General features: G+C 37.1%; 1 protein-coding gene across 1 annotated transcript in view; it reads left to right on the forward strand.

Moving 5' to 3' along the window:
- The first annotated feature begins 97 nt into the window (after positions 1–97).
- The window catches only part of smc6 (structural maintenance of chromosomes 6), a 21,489-nt gene continuing 5,878 nt past the window's right edge, over positions 98–15,708 (forward strand). Inside the window, exons 1-22 of the mRNA XM_051867513.1 lie at positions 98–237; positions 645–803; positions 2,083–2,200; positions 2,815–2,920; positions 3,000–3,136; positions 3,225–3,286; positions 5,104–5,184; positions 5,286–5,387; positions 5,533–5,652; positions 5,744–5,839; positions 6,426–6,572; positions 9,809–9,897; positions 10,684–10,851; positions 11,266–11,444; positions 11,560–11,761; positions 11,847–11,961; positions 13,532–13,695; positions 13,976–14,111; positions 14,235–14,315; positions 14,433–14,603; positions 14,789–14,926; positions 15,060–15,205. Of these exons, the coding sequence (XP_051723473.1) occupies positions 223–237; positions 645–803; positions 2,083–2,200; positions 2,815–2,920; positions 3,000–3,136; positions 3,225–3,286; positions 5,104–5,184; positions 5,286–5,387; positions 5,533–5,652; positions 5,744–5,839; positions 6,426–6,572; positions 9,809–9,897; positions 10,684–10,851; positions 11,266–11,444; positions 11,560–11,761; positions 11,847–11,961; positions 13,532–13,695; positions 13,976–14,111; positions 14,235–14,315; positions 14,433–14,603; positions 14,789–14,926; positions 15,060–15,205 (2,732 nt within the window). The 5' untranslated portion in view covers positions 98–222. The remainder of the gene's footprint in view (positions 238–644; positions 804–2,082; positions 2,201–2,814; positions 2,921–2,999; positions 3,137–3,224; positions 3,287–5,103; positions 5,185–5,285; positions 5,388–5,532; positions 5,653–5,743; positions 5,840–6,425; positions 6,573–9,808; positions 9,898–10,683; positions 10,852–11,265; positions 11,445–11,559; positions 11,762–11,846; positions 11,962–13,531; positions 13,696–13,975; positions 14,112–14,234; positions 14,316–14,432; positions 14,604–14,788; positions 14,927–15,059; positions 15,206–15,708) is intronic.

Raw genomic sequence — 15,708 nt, forward strand, 5'->3', positions numbered from 1 at the left:
AAATCCATGAATGTATAGTAGTAAAATATTTTAGGAAAGAAAATAATGTGGTATTTTGCTATCAATGATATTCTACAAAATAAGTTAATAGACATATTTATTTTGCATTAATAAGCAATCGTGGGCTGAAGTTTTGCAGTTATTTTCTGAGGGTGGAGTTTGTTGAAGCTGCGCGCTGTCTATCAACCAGGAAGTCCTCAATAAGACATATTCACTTTCCAGATGCAGAGGAATGGAGTAAGTACAATCATATTCACCATTAATTTAATGCCGTTTATGCGCTATTACATTGCGTATCCTTTCCGAAAACGATTTTAATGTACTTTTCCACTGGCGTTTCACCTGTTCATCCATGTCAGTTGATTATGTCGCGGTAGTTGTTGGTATGTTCGCAAGTGCATCTGTTGTTCCTCTTTGTGTGGCAGCATCTGTTGTTATTAATGCATTTCAGTGACATTTTAAAATCGTTTCTGACATCAGATATGAACTTCCTTGCTTTTAATATGTTGCATAAAGCTGTGCAGATAATGTATAGTTTAAGTTGAGAAATATTTGACAGCACATTATGAATGCTTCCAGATGCATGCTGACATCTGTAATGTGTTTCTGTGAAACAGCACATAATAGTATGTCCTTTCTTCTAGGGTGGGCATCTTTCTGCCATGAATAAGCGGAAGTCTTTTCCCCACAATGTTGTAAAACCCTCCAAGACGCCTAGGACAGATGGTAAAACACATGTACAGGATGAGGAGGAGGTTGATGAGGAAGATGGAGTCCAGCAAGAACACTCACTCTCTGCTTCGGTCAGTTTAATGATTTTCTAAACAGAGCTTGATAGTGACAATTGTGCATAATGAACATTACTGTGACAATTCTGGTCCAAATAACATTTAACAAGAGGCGTAAAGACCTGAAAAACATACTTGAGTAAAAGTACAGATACCTTATAGTAAAAATGACTCCATTACAAGACATCTGTTCCAGTATGACTTGAGTAAAAGTCAGAGTATCTGATTTTAAGAGTACTTAAGTATTATATAGGCTCAATCCTTAAAGGGATAGTTCACCCAAAAATGAAAATTCTGTCATCATTTACTCACCCTCAGGTTGATCCAAACCTGTAAAAATGTCTTTGTTCTGTTGAACACAAAGGAAGATATTTTGAAGAATGTGGGGAACTGAACAGTTCTGGGGCACCATTGACTTCCATAGTAATTTTTTTTTCCTACTATGGAAGTCAATGGTGCCCCAAAGTGACCTGGTTACAAACTTTCTTCAAAATATCTTCCTTTGTGTTCAGCAGAATAAAGAAATTTATACAGGCTTGGAATAACTTGAGGGTGAGTAAATTATGACAGAATTTTCATTTTTGGATGAACTATCCCTTTAACACATAGAGAGTGAAAAACAAGAAATTGATTATTTGTGTGTAGAGCAATCACATGTTGTTCTAAGATCAAAATAAAACTGAACACCTCAAAACTGCAATAAATCAAGGTTGACAAAACAGACTCTCAAATGTCTACAAACACTTAAGTCTCAGTTGAGCTCAAGTGCTTAAAAAGGGCTTAAGTAAACCAATATCCTTCAAAAAGGTCCCTTTTTAATATATTAGATAAATAAAATAATGTTAAGTAAAATTAAATAGTCAAAGCCTCCTTGCACTGGAACTGGTTTTGGCTTCATTAGCAGATGCAGTCATGTCCTCATCTTATATATGAAACACCAGCGATTCACAACTACCTGCTAATGCACTTGCATTCTTGTTGACAAATTTGGGTAAGTGCAAAACGCAGAAGATATAGTACCTTCAATGCCCTGTAGATGGTGATATCACTTCTTTTGTACCAGCAATAAAATGCTGCAGAAAAATTAGGTGCAGTGCAATATATAATGATCAATTGCATTACTCATCACAAATGTATTGGAGTAACTTATTCAAAAATGCAGTCAAGTAAAGAGGGAAAGCTGCTAATATCTTTGATACTCAGTAAAACTACAAAATAGCCAAAATTAAATACAGTAACTGATTACATTTACTCAAATACTTTACACCACTGCATTTATCTTGTGCTGTTTCAGGGTGCTGGTGATATTGGTGTGATTGAAAGTATCACTTTAAGGAACTTTATGAGCCACCATTTGCTTGGACCTTTCAAATTTGGACCAAATGTCAACTTCATTGTTGGGAACAATGGGAGTAAGATCCATCAGAATTTTTTGAATTCAAATTTATTAAAAAAATCATGATTTGATTGTGCACTACCAGTCAAACATTTGGAGACACTTGAAAGCATTTAAAATAAATTGTGTCTATATATGAGATTCCTTATAACACTTTTTTAATGGCTGTTATTGAAGCAGATAGTGAAGGAAAAGCTTCCATTTGTTTTATTTCATAGTTATGATGACTTGACTTAACTGTTATTTTAAAATGTGCAAAATACTTACAATAAATGATGGGTAGATGTGTCCAGACTTTTGACTGACAGTGTACAAATATGTGGTTCTCAACCTTTTTGACTCCAAGTCCCCACTTTGTCCAATAAAATATTCAAAAGCCCTCCTATGTAAGCTGATATGTACCTCAGTTTAATGTTTTGCATATTTATTTTTAGTGTTTTTTTTAGCATTTTAATTAAGATTGTTATATAACTAAATTAAAATAATTTAGATTATTTTTTAAGAGTGAATGCTGCCCCCCTAGTTGAGAACCACTGGTATAAATGTCTCAAAAACATGAAAGTATTAATGGTGTTGTTACTCAAAAAACACTCTTTCCTCAATGTATGTATTTTGTGATGCCACTCTAAGCTGGGAAAAGTGCCATTCTGACAGCACTTATAGTGGGTCTTGGTGGAAAAGCAACCACAACCAATAGAGGAACATCTTTGAAGGGCTTTGTGAAATATGGAGAGAGGTTAGTATATTTTAGAAGGAAAGATGTAATATTATATCTTCATAATGTTTTTTGTAAGCACTGATCCTCTTGTTTACAGTTCTGCGGACATTAAAGTGAAATTAAAAAACAGAGGAAATGACCCTTATAAAGGTGACATTTATGGAGACAGTATCTGCATTGAGCATCGGATCTCAAGTGATGGTTGCAGGACTTGTAAAATCAAGAATAAAATGGGTAATAGCATGACTTCTGTCTACAGATCATATCAGAAACAGGGCTTCCTCTTTGTTCACACATATATTGAGATTTGCTCTATTTTTAGGGCATGTCATTTCCACAAAGAAGGAGGAGTTAACTGCTATACTGGACCATTTTGGCATCCAGGTACGTTTTGTGCAAAAATTAGCTCACATATAGTGCAAGGGTTTTTTTTTTAAAAAAAGATTTCATGTTCTTTTACCTATTTTTAAGTAATTATTTTTGGTGACATTTTGGCATGGGTCAGCACCAGTCAATGTAGTTAAAAAACTAGTTGTATTAATCATTTTGTTGTTTAAAGGTGGGGTAAGCGATATTTCAAAAACGCTGTTGGACATTGTTGATATTTGAAATAAACACACCCATTGTCGAACCCTGCTCGCCGGCGTGCCAGGCGAGTGCACTAACAATGACACTAAACACTGCATTCTCTAGCGGTCATCAGTGCGCCTCTTGAGATAGGTTTACCTGCACAACTCTCACTAGCTGGCCTCTGTTACATACGCAATGTGAGAGTGGATGTCTGTTTATCACAGCTGATGTGCAACAAAATAATGCTTCACGAAAAATAAAGCGCAGATGATGAACGAACGACAAGGAAGCACAAAAAATGAACGTACAGTACACAAGAGTAAATACAAACAAGAGTTTGTTGTTAGTCGCCAACAGCACAGCAGCTCCAGACAATCAGTGACACTGAAACCCAGTGTTACTCACATGTGAAGCGGAATCAAAGCAGCCTCCGCGTCTGTTTTCAGGCCTTCCCGCATAGCTCTCTCCAGAGCTGAAAAGCTTTTCTAATATTAACGTGGATCCTAAAGCTCTTGCCCAGTCATAATTCCAGTGATATTCTTCTGAGCTTTTCTCTTTTGTATTGTCTCATTTCTCTTTCAGCAGTCTTTCTTCAAATCTCCCTCTTGTTCATTCTCTCTCCTCGACCGTCATATGCCCCCTAATGCTGATTGGCTACACGTTTGTTGTTGTTTGTTGGTGTGTCGGTCCGACTAACTTCCAAACAGCGCTTTTGAAATATCGCTTACCCCACCTTTAAAGGGGACCTATAATGCCCCTTTTCACAAGATGTAATATAAGTCTCTGGTGTCCCCAGAATGTGTCTGTGAAGTTTCAGCTCAAAATACCCCACAGATTATTTATTATAGCTTGTCAAATTTGCCCCTATTTGGGTGTGAGCAAAAACACGCCGTTTTTGTGTGTCCCTTTAAATGCAAATGAGCTGCTGCTCCCGGCCCCCTTTCCAAAAAGAGGGCAGAGCTTTAACAGCTCGTGCTTCGGTTTCTCACTATAAAAAAGCTGGAGAACCTCACGCAGCCAAAAAAGCCTTACATTGTTCAAACCGGAGTCGGACACTGATGGAGAGACTCAGGAAGAAGTTACAACTTTTAGAATGAATCTGGATGTTTCTGAATAGTTAGTGGATAAATCTGTGGAGTTGCTGTGGAGTTGATTCAACTCATCGACTAGCATGTGCCGTCATGTTAATCTTTTGTGCAAATCTAGCGTTGAATTGACCCTCGTTTGTGAAGCAGTCCTGCGTAAAATGACGGCATGGCAACAACACTCTACTACAACAACTCTTCCTCTTCTCTAAAGCAGCCCAACATGGCCTCGCCCCCTTTGTTGCGTGTTCCCAGGGGCAGGGTTTATGTAAATTTTGGGGTTTGTGATGTCACAAACCCGGGAAGAAGCTTGTTGTAGTCCCTACCAGCCATTTGTTGTAGTCCTCAAAAATGATTTATGTAGAAGGAAATATCTCCCTTTACATTGAACTTTATAACTTTGCAGATGTTGTTTATAGTGAAGCAGCAACGTTACACACTAACTAAAGTTAAAAAAAGAGAAATCTTAATCTAGGACCCGTTTAAAGAAAGCACACAAATCTGTAATCAATTTATTTCTGTTTCTGGATTAATTTCATATTACAGGTTGACAATCCTGTGTCAGTCCTTAATCAAGAAATGAGCAAACAGTTCCTGCATTCAAAAAGTGAAGCAGACAAGTACAAGGTGATTTATTTTTCATATATTTCACCAGTAGTTGAAGCAGTGATATACAGCTAACTACGTTCACTCTTTTAACATCTATTTAACATCTTTTTTTCCTGAAGTTTTTCATGAAAGCAACTCTTTTGGAGCAAATGAAAAGAGACTACATTCACATCAAGCAGACTAAAGCCTTGACACGTGACCAAGTGGAAAGACAAGAGGAGGTGAGGCTTTACTCATAATTTTTTATTCATTAGTCAAGTATTACTATTAGTGTTTCTCACACTTATCCTCCCACAATGCATGTTTTGCACTGACAAGTCACCACTGTGGTAACATCACACATTGGTCATATCGCTTTATTTTTAGTGTCTCAAAGATCTCAGGCAGTTGTTCTTGCAAAAGAAAGAAAGATATGAACGCCTGTCATCACTCGACGATATGAGACAGACTCTGGAGGACCTGAAAAAGAAGATGGCGTGGTGTTTGGTGCGTTATTTTAGTGTGTCTTACAGAAGTGTGAAAAGTCGCTTGTGTTAGAGAGTCTCTGTTAAACAGCGTCTCTGTTTGTTGGTTATAGGTGAGAGAGAAGGAGAGGCAAGTTGAACAGCTGAAGGAACAAATTGAAAAAGAAGAGTCTGATTGTAAAAATGAAGAAAAACTGCAGCTCTGTCAGGTTTGTGTGATCAGTTGTATTGATTTGGATTTATAATAACAGAACTAAAGAACTGTCTCTAATAAAAGGTTTGTTTTTAGTATTTTAGTATAGTGTTTTAATTTATGGTTGTTACAACTTGTACAACAACATACACGGATGCACATACACAAGGATGCATTAAATTCATCAAAAGTGACAGTAAAGACATTTATAATGTTACAAAAGATTTCTATTTCAAATACATTTCTATTGATCAAGAAAAAAGAATCTGTCATGGTTTCCTCAAAAATATGAATCAGCACAACTGATTTCACCGTTGATAATATTAAGAAATGTTTCTTGAGCAGCAAATCAGCATATTAGAATGATTTCTGAAGGATCATGTGACTCTGAAGACTGGAGTAATGATGCTGAAAATTCAAGCATCACAGATTTTAAATTGTAATAATATCATTACTGTTTTTTCTGTACACACACAAATGTAGTCTTGGTGATCATAAAAGACTTCTTTCAGAAATATTAATAAATCTTACCAACCCCAAACATTTGTAGTCATTTGGGGAAAAAAAAAAAAAAAAATTGTAAAAGTCTTATTGCTTTTAAGAACAAAGTTTCCGCTGCTGAGAAGAAAGCGCAGGACATCCAGATGAAGCTTTGCATGCTTAGAGAAGAGCAGGAACGTTTGGCAGAGGAGAGCCGTAAAATGAAGGAGGAAATTAAAGACAAAACAAAAGCACAGAAAAATCAGGAGGTGAGATGTCTTAATTTTCTATTTCTCTTAGTTATTGCTGCTTCCAATTGTCAGAAATTGAGTTTTTGAAAAGACACACTCACATGTCAATTTTAATATCTCAAGCTACATAATATTTGCATTTGTTTTAATGAAGACTTGCATCTCTCCACAGTTAGAATAAGCATTCAACATTAACAACTAAGCAACATTTGCCTGTTAGTAGTATTTTGTTATTCTTAAAGGAATATTTCACCCAAAAATGAAAATTCTCCCTTTGGGCATTCTTCTGTGGAACACAAAAGGAGATGTTTTGAAGAGCACCTGTGCTTTTCTTTGCCATGCGGTGAAAGCATAAAGTGACAAGGGGCTGTCAAGCTACATAAAGAACAAAAAATCTGAGGTTCAAAGTACTTTTCAGTGAATAATAACTTAATTAGCGGTCATGACATGAGAAATCAAATTTGCCTTAATCTTTTGACATTTAAGAGGTCTTTGACAGAGAGGTATTTTGACATTTAAGTGGTCCGTTAAAACACCCTGCAAGTTTCATCACTTAAAACATCCTCCTCATTATAAACAAAACATTTATTTAATTACTGTAAGCTCCAAAAACAACTCCTTTGGATTTTGTGGGATTTGCGACATCACACAAGCAAATAGTTTGCATACGACTGCCTCCAGAGCAAGACATCGATGAATCGTTATACATCATCACACCATAGGTCCCGCCTACTGGAATTCAGTCGCATAATTGCTGACATTAGCCTTGTGACTGACAGTTGCGTCGTGTCAAAAGCAAATAGAACCCATTATAATCACTGATGCTTTCTACACTGGATACGTTCAGTTTCTGTCATACTCCACACACTTCAGTCTGTCAACAGGACAAATGGACGCGTCCAGTTTAAACTGCTCCTTTGCGTCTCTGTACAGACTTCAGAAGTATCCCAGCATCGGAAATAAGTGGATGGTTTATTTTAATGGCGTCATGGTTCGCGTTGGATTCTGTCATCATTTACTCACCCTCAAGTTGTTCCAAACCTGTGTAAATTTCTTTGTTCTGCTGTACACAAAGGAAGATATCTGGAAGAATGTTTGTAACCAAGCAGATTTCGCGCCCCCATTGACTACTATAGTACAGGTGCTGGTCATATAATTAGAATATCATCAAAAAGTTGATTTATTTCACTAATTCCATTCAAAAAGTGAAACTTGTATATTATATTCATTCATTACACACAGACTGATATATTTCAAATGTTTATTTCTTTTAATTTTGATGATTATAACTGACAACTAAGGAAAATCCCAAATTCAGTATCTCAGAAAATTAGAATATTGTGAAAAGGTTCAATATTGAAGACACCTGGTGCCACACTCTAATCAGCTAATTAACTCAAAACACCTGCAAAGGCCTTTAAATGGTCTCTCAGTCTAGTTCTGTAGGCTACACAATCATGGGGAAGACTGCTGACTTGACAGTTGTCCAAAAGACGACCATTGACACCTTGCACAAGGAGGGCAAGACACAAAAGGTCATTGCAAAAGAGGCTGGCTGTTCACAGAGCTCTGTGTCCAAGCACATTAATAGAGAGGCGAAGGGAAGGAAAAGATGTGGTAGAAAAAAGTGTACAAGCAATAGGGATAACCGCACCCTGGAGAGGATTGTGAAACAAAACCCATTCAAAAATGTGGGGGAGATTCACAAAGAGTGGACTGCAGCTGGAGTCAGTGCTTCAAGAACCACTACGCACAGACGTATGCAAGACATGGGTTTCAGCTGTCGCATTCCTTGTGTCAAGCCACTCTTGAACAACAGACAGCGTCAGAAGCGTCTCGCCTGGGCTAAAGACAAAAAGGACTGGACTGCTGCTGAGTGGTCCAAAGTTATGTTCTCTGATGAAAGTAAATTTTGCATTTCCTTTGGAAATCAGGGTCCCAGAGTCTGGAGGAAGAGAGGAGAGGCACACAATCCACATTGCTTGAGGTCCAGTGTAAAGTTTTCACAGTCAGTGATGGTTTGGGGTGCCATGTCATCTGCTGGTGTTGGTCCACTGTGTTTTCTGAGGTCCAAGGTCAACGCAGCCGTATACCAGGAAGTTTTAGAGTACTTCATGCTTCCTGCTGTTGACCAACTTTATGGAGAGGCAGATTTCATTTTCCAACAAGACTTGGCACCTGCACACAGTGCCAAAGCTACCAGTACCTGGTTTAAGGACCATGGCATCCCTGTCCTTAATTGGCCAGCAAACTCGCCTGACCTTAACCCCATAGAAAATCTATGGGGTATTGTGAAGAGGAAGATGTGATATGCCAGACCCAACAATGCAGAAGAGCTGAAGGCGACTATCAGAGCAACCTGGGCTCTTATAACACCTGAGCAGTGCCACAGACTGATCGACTCCATGCCACGCCGCATTGCTGCAGTAATTCAGGCAAAAGGAGCCCCAACTAAGTATTGAGTGCTGTACATGCTCATACTTTTCATGTTCATACTTTTCAGTTGGCCAAGATTTCTAAAAATCCTTTCTTTGTATCGGTCTTAATTAATATTCTAATTTTCTGAGATACTGAATTTGGGATTTTCCTTAGTTGTCAGTTATAATCATCAAAATTAAAAGAAATAAACATTTGAAATATATCAGTCTGTGTGTAATGAATGAATATAATATACAAGTTTCACATTTTGAATGGAATTAGTGAAATAAATAAACTTTTTGATGATATTCTAATTATATGACCAGCACCTGTATATATATTTTTCCTACTATGGTAGTCAATGGGGGGTGAGATCTGCTTGGTTACAAACATTCTTCCAAATATTGTGTACAGCAGAGCAACGAAATTTACATTTAGTTTTGGAACAACTTGAGGGTGAGACAGAATTTTCATTTTTGGGTGAACTATCCCTTTAAGAAACCTTAGGAACATAGTAAAATAATAATAAAAAAAAAATCCATGTTATGACTCCTTTAAATAATGGAAAAAGACATAAAATATAGCTCAAAACATGTATGGGCTGCTTTAATGCAGGTAGTTTGTCAGCTCCAGTCGTTAGTTTTCTTTCTGAATGGAAAAGAGCAATGTGAACCATCTCAAGGAAGAAAGTCTTGAAAAGACCTGATGTATAATAGATGATTTCATGGTTTTAATTTCTGGGTGAAATATTACTTTAAGTTAGCTGCTTCTTTTAAACAGAGACCTTGTTGATTTCTAAAGAGTTTGTATAGGTTTTTAGATTGCCAGTTTTTCAGGTGGTTTACTTCCGTGCTGAGAATAAATTGAAACAGTTAGAAAAGGAGCAATGCCTTCTTCAGGAGAGAATTCACAAAATAAGTCATGGGTGAGTCCATTTGTTGAGGGAACACCTCTAATTTTAGGCTGTTAATGTCGATAAATTGTTTAATGTCATGCTGTATGTTCTAATAAAAAATTTTGTGAAGAATTTTTGCAAACTGCCACCATTTCTTAGGGCGTTTTCACACCTGGCTCGTTTGGAGCATTTGTTTTGGAACCTTAGTTTTCTCCCTTAGTTTGGTTTGTTTTGGCATATATATGAACACGGCAATTGCGCTCGGATCTGCACCAAAACAGTTGCTCTGAGATCACCTGAACAAGGTGGTCTTTGCCTGATTGAAGGCTGAGGTGAGAGAGCAATCCAACCCAATGGACCAACAAACTAAGCGGTATCATAATCAAATTCATAATTTTAAATATGATTAAATATATATCAGTTGGAGCAGGAACGACAGCCACATTTGTATAAGTGTTTGTGTGTGTCACGACAGCTACAAATAGAGCCACAATAAGCTTGCGGAGCGAACTTGTCAATCCATCTTGATGGATTCTGCAGAGGAAACTGACCAATAAGAGGACAGTTATACTCACATGTGACTTGCATAAACACATTTTGGTACACTTTGAAATGTTGCCTTTTGAAAGCGAACCGAACCATGAAAAAAATGCTACATTGTAACAAATTAATCCCTGTTTTGGAATAAAGCAAACGATCTACAGGTCTGAAAACGCCCAATGTTGACATTTGTTCTACAGTATTTAGAGGATTAAAATAAACATGTAGTCAAAGTAATAAACTAATTTGACAACGCTGTCAATGTCACGTTTTTAGCAGTGGCAGAAGAAGTCATGAGACTGAGCATGCACAGCATCTAAAAAAAATATCTGCCTTCAAAAAGCAGCTGGAAAAGCTTGAGACAGAGTCCAATGCTCTGAATCAAGAGATTAAGGACAAACAACAAGCTCTGCATAAAGGAAGAGAGGAATATGATAAACTGAGGTAAAGTCTGGCAACTTTATTATTTATGGGACTTGTGCCTTTAATTGACTGGACAGTGAAGAAGACAGGAACACAGCATATTCAAACCTGCTTTGCCATAAACACATGCACAGCTGCAGCACGGCTTCGACAAAGTCTTGAAATGTATCTAAAATGTAAAAAAAGGCATCATCTTTTGTGATTTAAACAATATTTTGTATTATGAAGACATTCTAAGTTGCAAAAACAACTTGTTCTGTACTTCCAGAAGAAGGAATCAGAGTAAAATGTAATAAAGTCTGTCAAATTATGAAATTTTTGTGTTTGTTGTGCAAAAATGTGTGACCCTTTTAAGACAGAACCACTTTTACTTGATCTTTGTTTCTTGCAGTATTTTGATGTATTACAGTATTGGAGTTTTTCTTTATTTTTTAGCATGGAGGAAAAAAATATCCAGGTTTCTCTGGAATTCAAACTGAAGAGAAAAAAGCAGCTGATGGCCAGCAGATCCAACAGACTGAGACGGTTTGGTGATAACATGCCAGAATTGTTGGAGTCCATCGACAAAGCCTTCGCTCAGGGCCGATTCATCAAGAAACCTGTAGGACCAATAGGTGACAGGCACTCTATATATTCAGATAATTCACTTAAATCTTTACAAACACAAAACAAGTCATCATTCACCTTTGTTGTTGAATTTACCATTAATGAAATTTTTTTCTTCTCTAGGTGCCTGCATCAGCCTAAAGGATCCCAGTTTAGCAGTGGCTGTGGAGAGTTGCTTACGAAGTTTCATCAAAACCTTTTGCTGTGACAATTACAGGGATGAAAAAGTCCTGCAAGAACTGATGTCAGTATATTTCCCAAAAGGCAGTAGGCCTCAGATAATGGTGTGCCCATTTACAGACCGTGTTTATAACCTTCATGGCCGGTAAGAAATATTTGTATCCAGAAATAGAAGCTTGTGTAGGTACGGTAATCATGACCGAGGTCTTGTTTCTATGTTTTCTTGTCAGTGGAGTCCATCATCCTGAGTTTCCATCAGTGCTGGACTGCCTCAATGTTGAGAACCCAGTGATAACAAACTGTCTTATTGACATGAGGGGCATTGAGAACATTCTGATTATCAAAGTAAGTTGACTACAAATGTTTATTAGCAATATCAAGCATTTTCTTTGCAGTTTTATAATAATAATTATATATAATACATATAAGATTATATAAGTCTCTCATGCTCACCATGGCTGCATTTATTTAATCAAAAATACAGTAAAAAGCAGTAATATTATGAAATATTATTACAGTTTAAAGGGTTAGTTCACCCAAAAATGAAAATTCTGTCATAATCACTCACCCTCATGTTGTTTCAAACCCATAAGACTTTCGTTCATCTTTGGAAAGCAAATGAAGATATTTTTGATTAAATCTAAGAGCTTTCTGTCCCTCCATTGACAGCTACACAATTGAAACTTTGATGCTTCAAAAAGTTAATAAAGAGATCATGAAACTAATTCATATGAATTGAGTGGTTTAGTCCAACAGACACGATCGCTTTATATGACGAACAGATTGAATTTTGGCTTAAAATAAATATTATATTAATTATAATATATATATATATATATATATATATAATTGACCACCGTATATAAGGGGTGTAACAGTACACAAAACTGACAGTTCGGTACGTACCTCGGTTTTGAACTCACGGTTCGGTTCAGTACAGCAGGGGGAGAAATCTAAACAAAATTGCCTTTTTTTTTTTTAAACAGTAGTTTACTGAACAAATTGTGTCTCTGTCTTTAAATGAATTCAATTATAATTAAAAGTTTCTCAAGGATAAATAAATTTATCTTTGCTAATGCTGTGAACTATATAGGGAACCCTTACTTGTACATTACTATAATAATAAAGGTTAACAACAGAGCTCAAACTATTAGCCTAAATTCAGTTGCTATTTATTGTTAGATATAATAATCAACACTCAAATAACAAATTGTATGCAAACTTGTAAACTGCACATAAGGCATTAACTTCTAAATCTAATTATAAAATTATGTTTTTACTCCAGATCGTTGTTGAAATGTAATCATTTACACAATGGCTGTCTTTTTTATGGCAGATTTATTTAAACATTAAATAATCAAGACATCACTAACAAGTTAAGTAAAATATAATGAATATATAGGCTAATATAGTGCACATATTTAGCGAAAGTTCATTTCTGTGGCGAACTAACAAGCTGTGGACAGTGTTTACAAGCTGTTTTATTGACGTCTTTCTGCCGTTGAAACACTGATTCAGCAATTACACGAGATATGATACGTATTAGTAAGATGTGCTGTATCTTTCAACATACCTTCAGATGTTCATTCATGTTTATTCTGTAACTAGTATTAAAGAGGAAGAGATGATCGCACTCCACGTTGCCGCTTGAACTGGGGCGCCTGTACAGTGATCTGTCACGCCAAATTAAAAAGCATCAAAACGGCATTCTTTGTTTGAATTTCGTGATAAAACGGACAGAATTTGAAAGATGACACTTTCTATCTTATCGAAAGTAACAAAACGCGGAGCTTATTGGTGGTTAATGGTGGTTAGGCTACAACGGGGCGGGGTGCGTTCGGTACGCCAGATATTATACGTAAAATGTTATTATTATTTTTTACTTGTTTTGAGACCAATTGTTTTGTCCAAACAGGACCATGCTCGTGCAAGGAAAGTCATGCAGGGTTCGAGACCACCAAGGAATTGCCGTGAAGCCTTCACTGCAGATGGTGATCAAGTGTACACCAATCGGTCTTATACCCCTGACAAGGAAGTACTGGTCAAATATCTTGGTGGTGACCCAGAAGCAGAAATACGGCAAGTGTATTCTTCACAAATATAATAATCTTTGATCAGGTCGTTTATCTCTAATTCTACCTGTTTGCTGACAATTTTATGCAAAATAACTTGCAATACAAGGACTGGGACTGTTTCCCTGGAGTTTTTTTGTTTTGTTTTGTTTTTTTGCTCATGATAGTTCATGCAAATCCTTGTGGGGTTTGAAGCTGCAATTTTTCGTTTACCATCACAAATCTGTAAGCCATTATCTGAAGCAAATAATGCTGTAATATATTTGTTCTTCTCCCTTGATTCACAGTCTAGTGGAATCAGAGCTGGAGAACACTCAGGCTCAACTTTCACGGTTCCAGCTTCACTTGAGCTCTGTGAAGGAGGACATTCAGTTCATGGAGGAGAAGTTACGTAGTGTCGTCATGGCCTGCAAAAAAAATCAGGTACTGAACTGCACGGGCTATACCATTATGCAATCCATGTTCACTCCTGTTGTTATTCCGTGTCCAAACGTATCTGCATAATTGATGCTGGCTTTAATTTAAGCTTTATTTTTCCTTTTTTAGGAAAGTATAAATAAGGTTAAAGCTTGTATAATAGAACTTGAGAACATTGAAGAGGCACAGGCTGAGGACATCAGCTCCCTGGTGAGATGTCTATGAATTTTACCAGGCTAACAAAAAGATATTTATCATTTTATGACAATAAAAATGGCGTCATGGTTTATCATTTTATGAATAATATGTGATTTGTCAAATGTAAAGGAAGAAGATGCACAAGAGAATGAGCAGAAGATCGAATCAGAGAGGAGAAATGTAAAAGAGGCTCAAGATGAATTAAAGAATCATGAAAGAGTGCTCATGAATATTAATCAGAAATATAAAGATGTGAAAAATAAAATGGAGCAGCTCTCAGATGAGACAGAACAACTGAAGGTGAGAGACAGCACTGGGTGATCGGTGTACATCGCAACACTAAAAACTTGATTGAAGAATTGATTTTATATTTCCTTGCAACTATTGGTGGGCTCGCTAAAGCATTAAAACCCCTTGCATTAAAGTGTTTTGTGCTAAAAATAAAAAATAAAGTGGTTAATGAAAGATGTATTTGTCTTGACTAGGAGGAGCAAGTGAAGGCAGAGACTGTGTGCAGTAAACTCGATCAAGCCATGAAGGTCTTTGAGAAGAAACTCGAGGATCATCAGGCCAATATTCAGGCCATGAGAGATGAGCTGTCACTCAGAGAGGAAGAAATGCAGGTATTCACTCCTATTTTCTGTCATATAATATTTAAAATTCTGTGCCATTAGAAAATATGCATATTGCTCATCCAGTGAGCAGTACAGTGACACATTGGACTAGTTAATTGTCTGGAAATTGTTTGTTGTGTAGGATTGTGAAGCCAAAGCCAAAGAGATCTGTCCTGTGCGACAGCAGGCTGATCAGAGTGCCAGAAGTATTGATGTTGAGATCACACGCCTGCGACAAAAAATCTCTACGCAAGAGAGCAGCCACGGTGACAAGGAACAAGTTATCCGGTATGCAAGGCAGCGGTTAAAGGATGTTCTGGGTTCAATATAAATTAAAGGGGACCTATTATGCCCTTTTTCAAAGTCTTGATTTTGTTTTTAGGCTCTACCAGAAATGGTTTTCATGCTTGAATGTTAAAAAAAAACATTAATTTTCACATATTTTATATTGTTGCAGCACCTCTCTTCCTAGTCTGTCAGAAACGCTCTGGGTTGTGTTTCCCAAAAGCATCGTAAGCCTAAGTTGATCGTAGAACCTTTGCCACCAATGGAGCTACGATCAACTTAGGCTTACAACGCTTTTGGGAAACACTACCCTGTTTAGTTCCGCTCTCTATAAAGCCCCGCCTTCTGAAAACACAATGAGCTCTGATTGGTCAGATGGACCAGTTGTGATTTGTGAACCTCTTTGAGCGTGTTTGGAAATGTCACGCCCCTTACCATAACTGCGAGTTTCAACGCACTACTAACTAACTCAACCGGGCCTCGCCTCTTTTTTTTGCGTATGCCTT

This window comes from Ctenopharyngodon idella, chromosome 17 (genome assembly GCF_019924925.1).
Source record: "Ctenopharyngodon idella isolate HZGC_01 chromosome 17, HZGC01, whole genome shotgun sequence".
NCBI classification, from domain to species: Eukaryota; Metazoa; Chordata; class Actinopteri; order Cypriniformes; family Xenocyprididae; genus Ctenopharyngodon; species Ctenopharyngodon idella.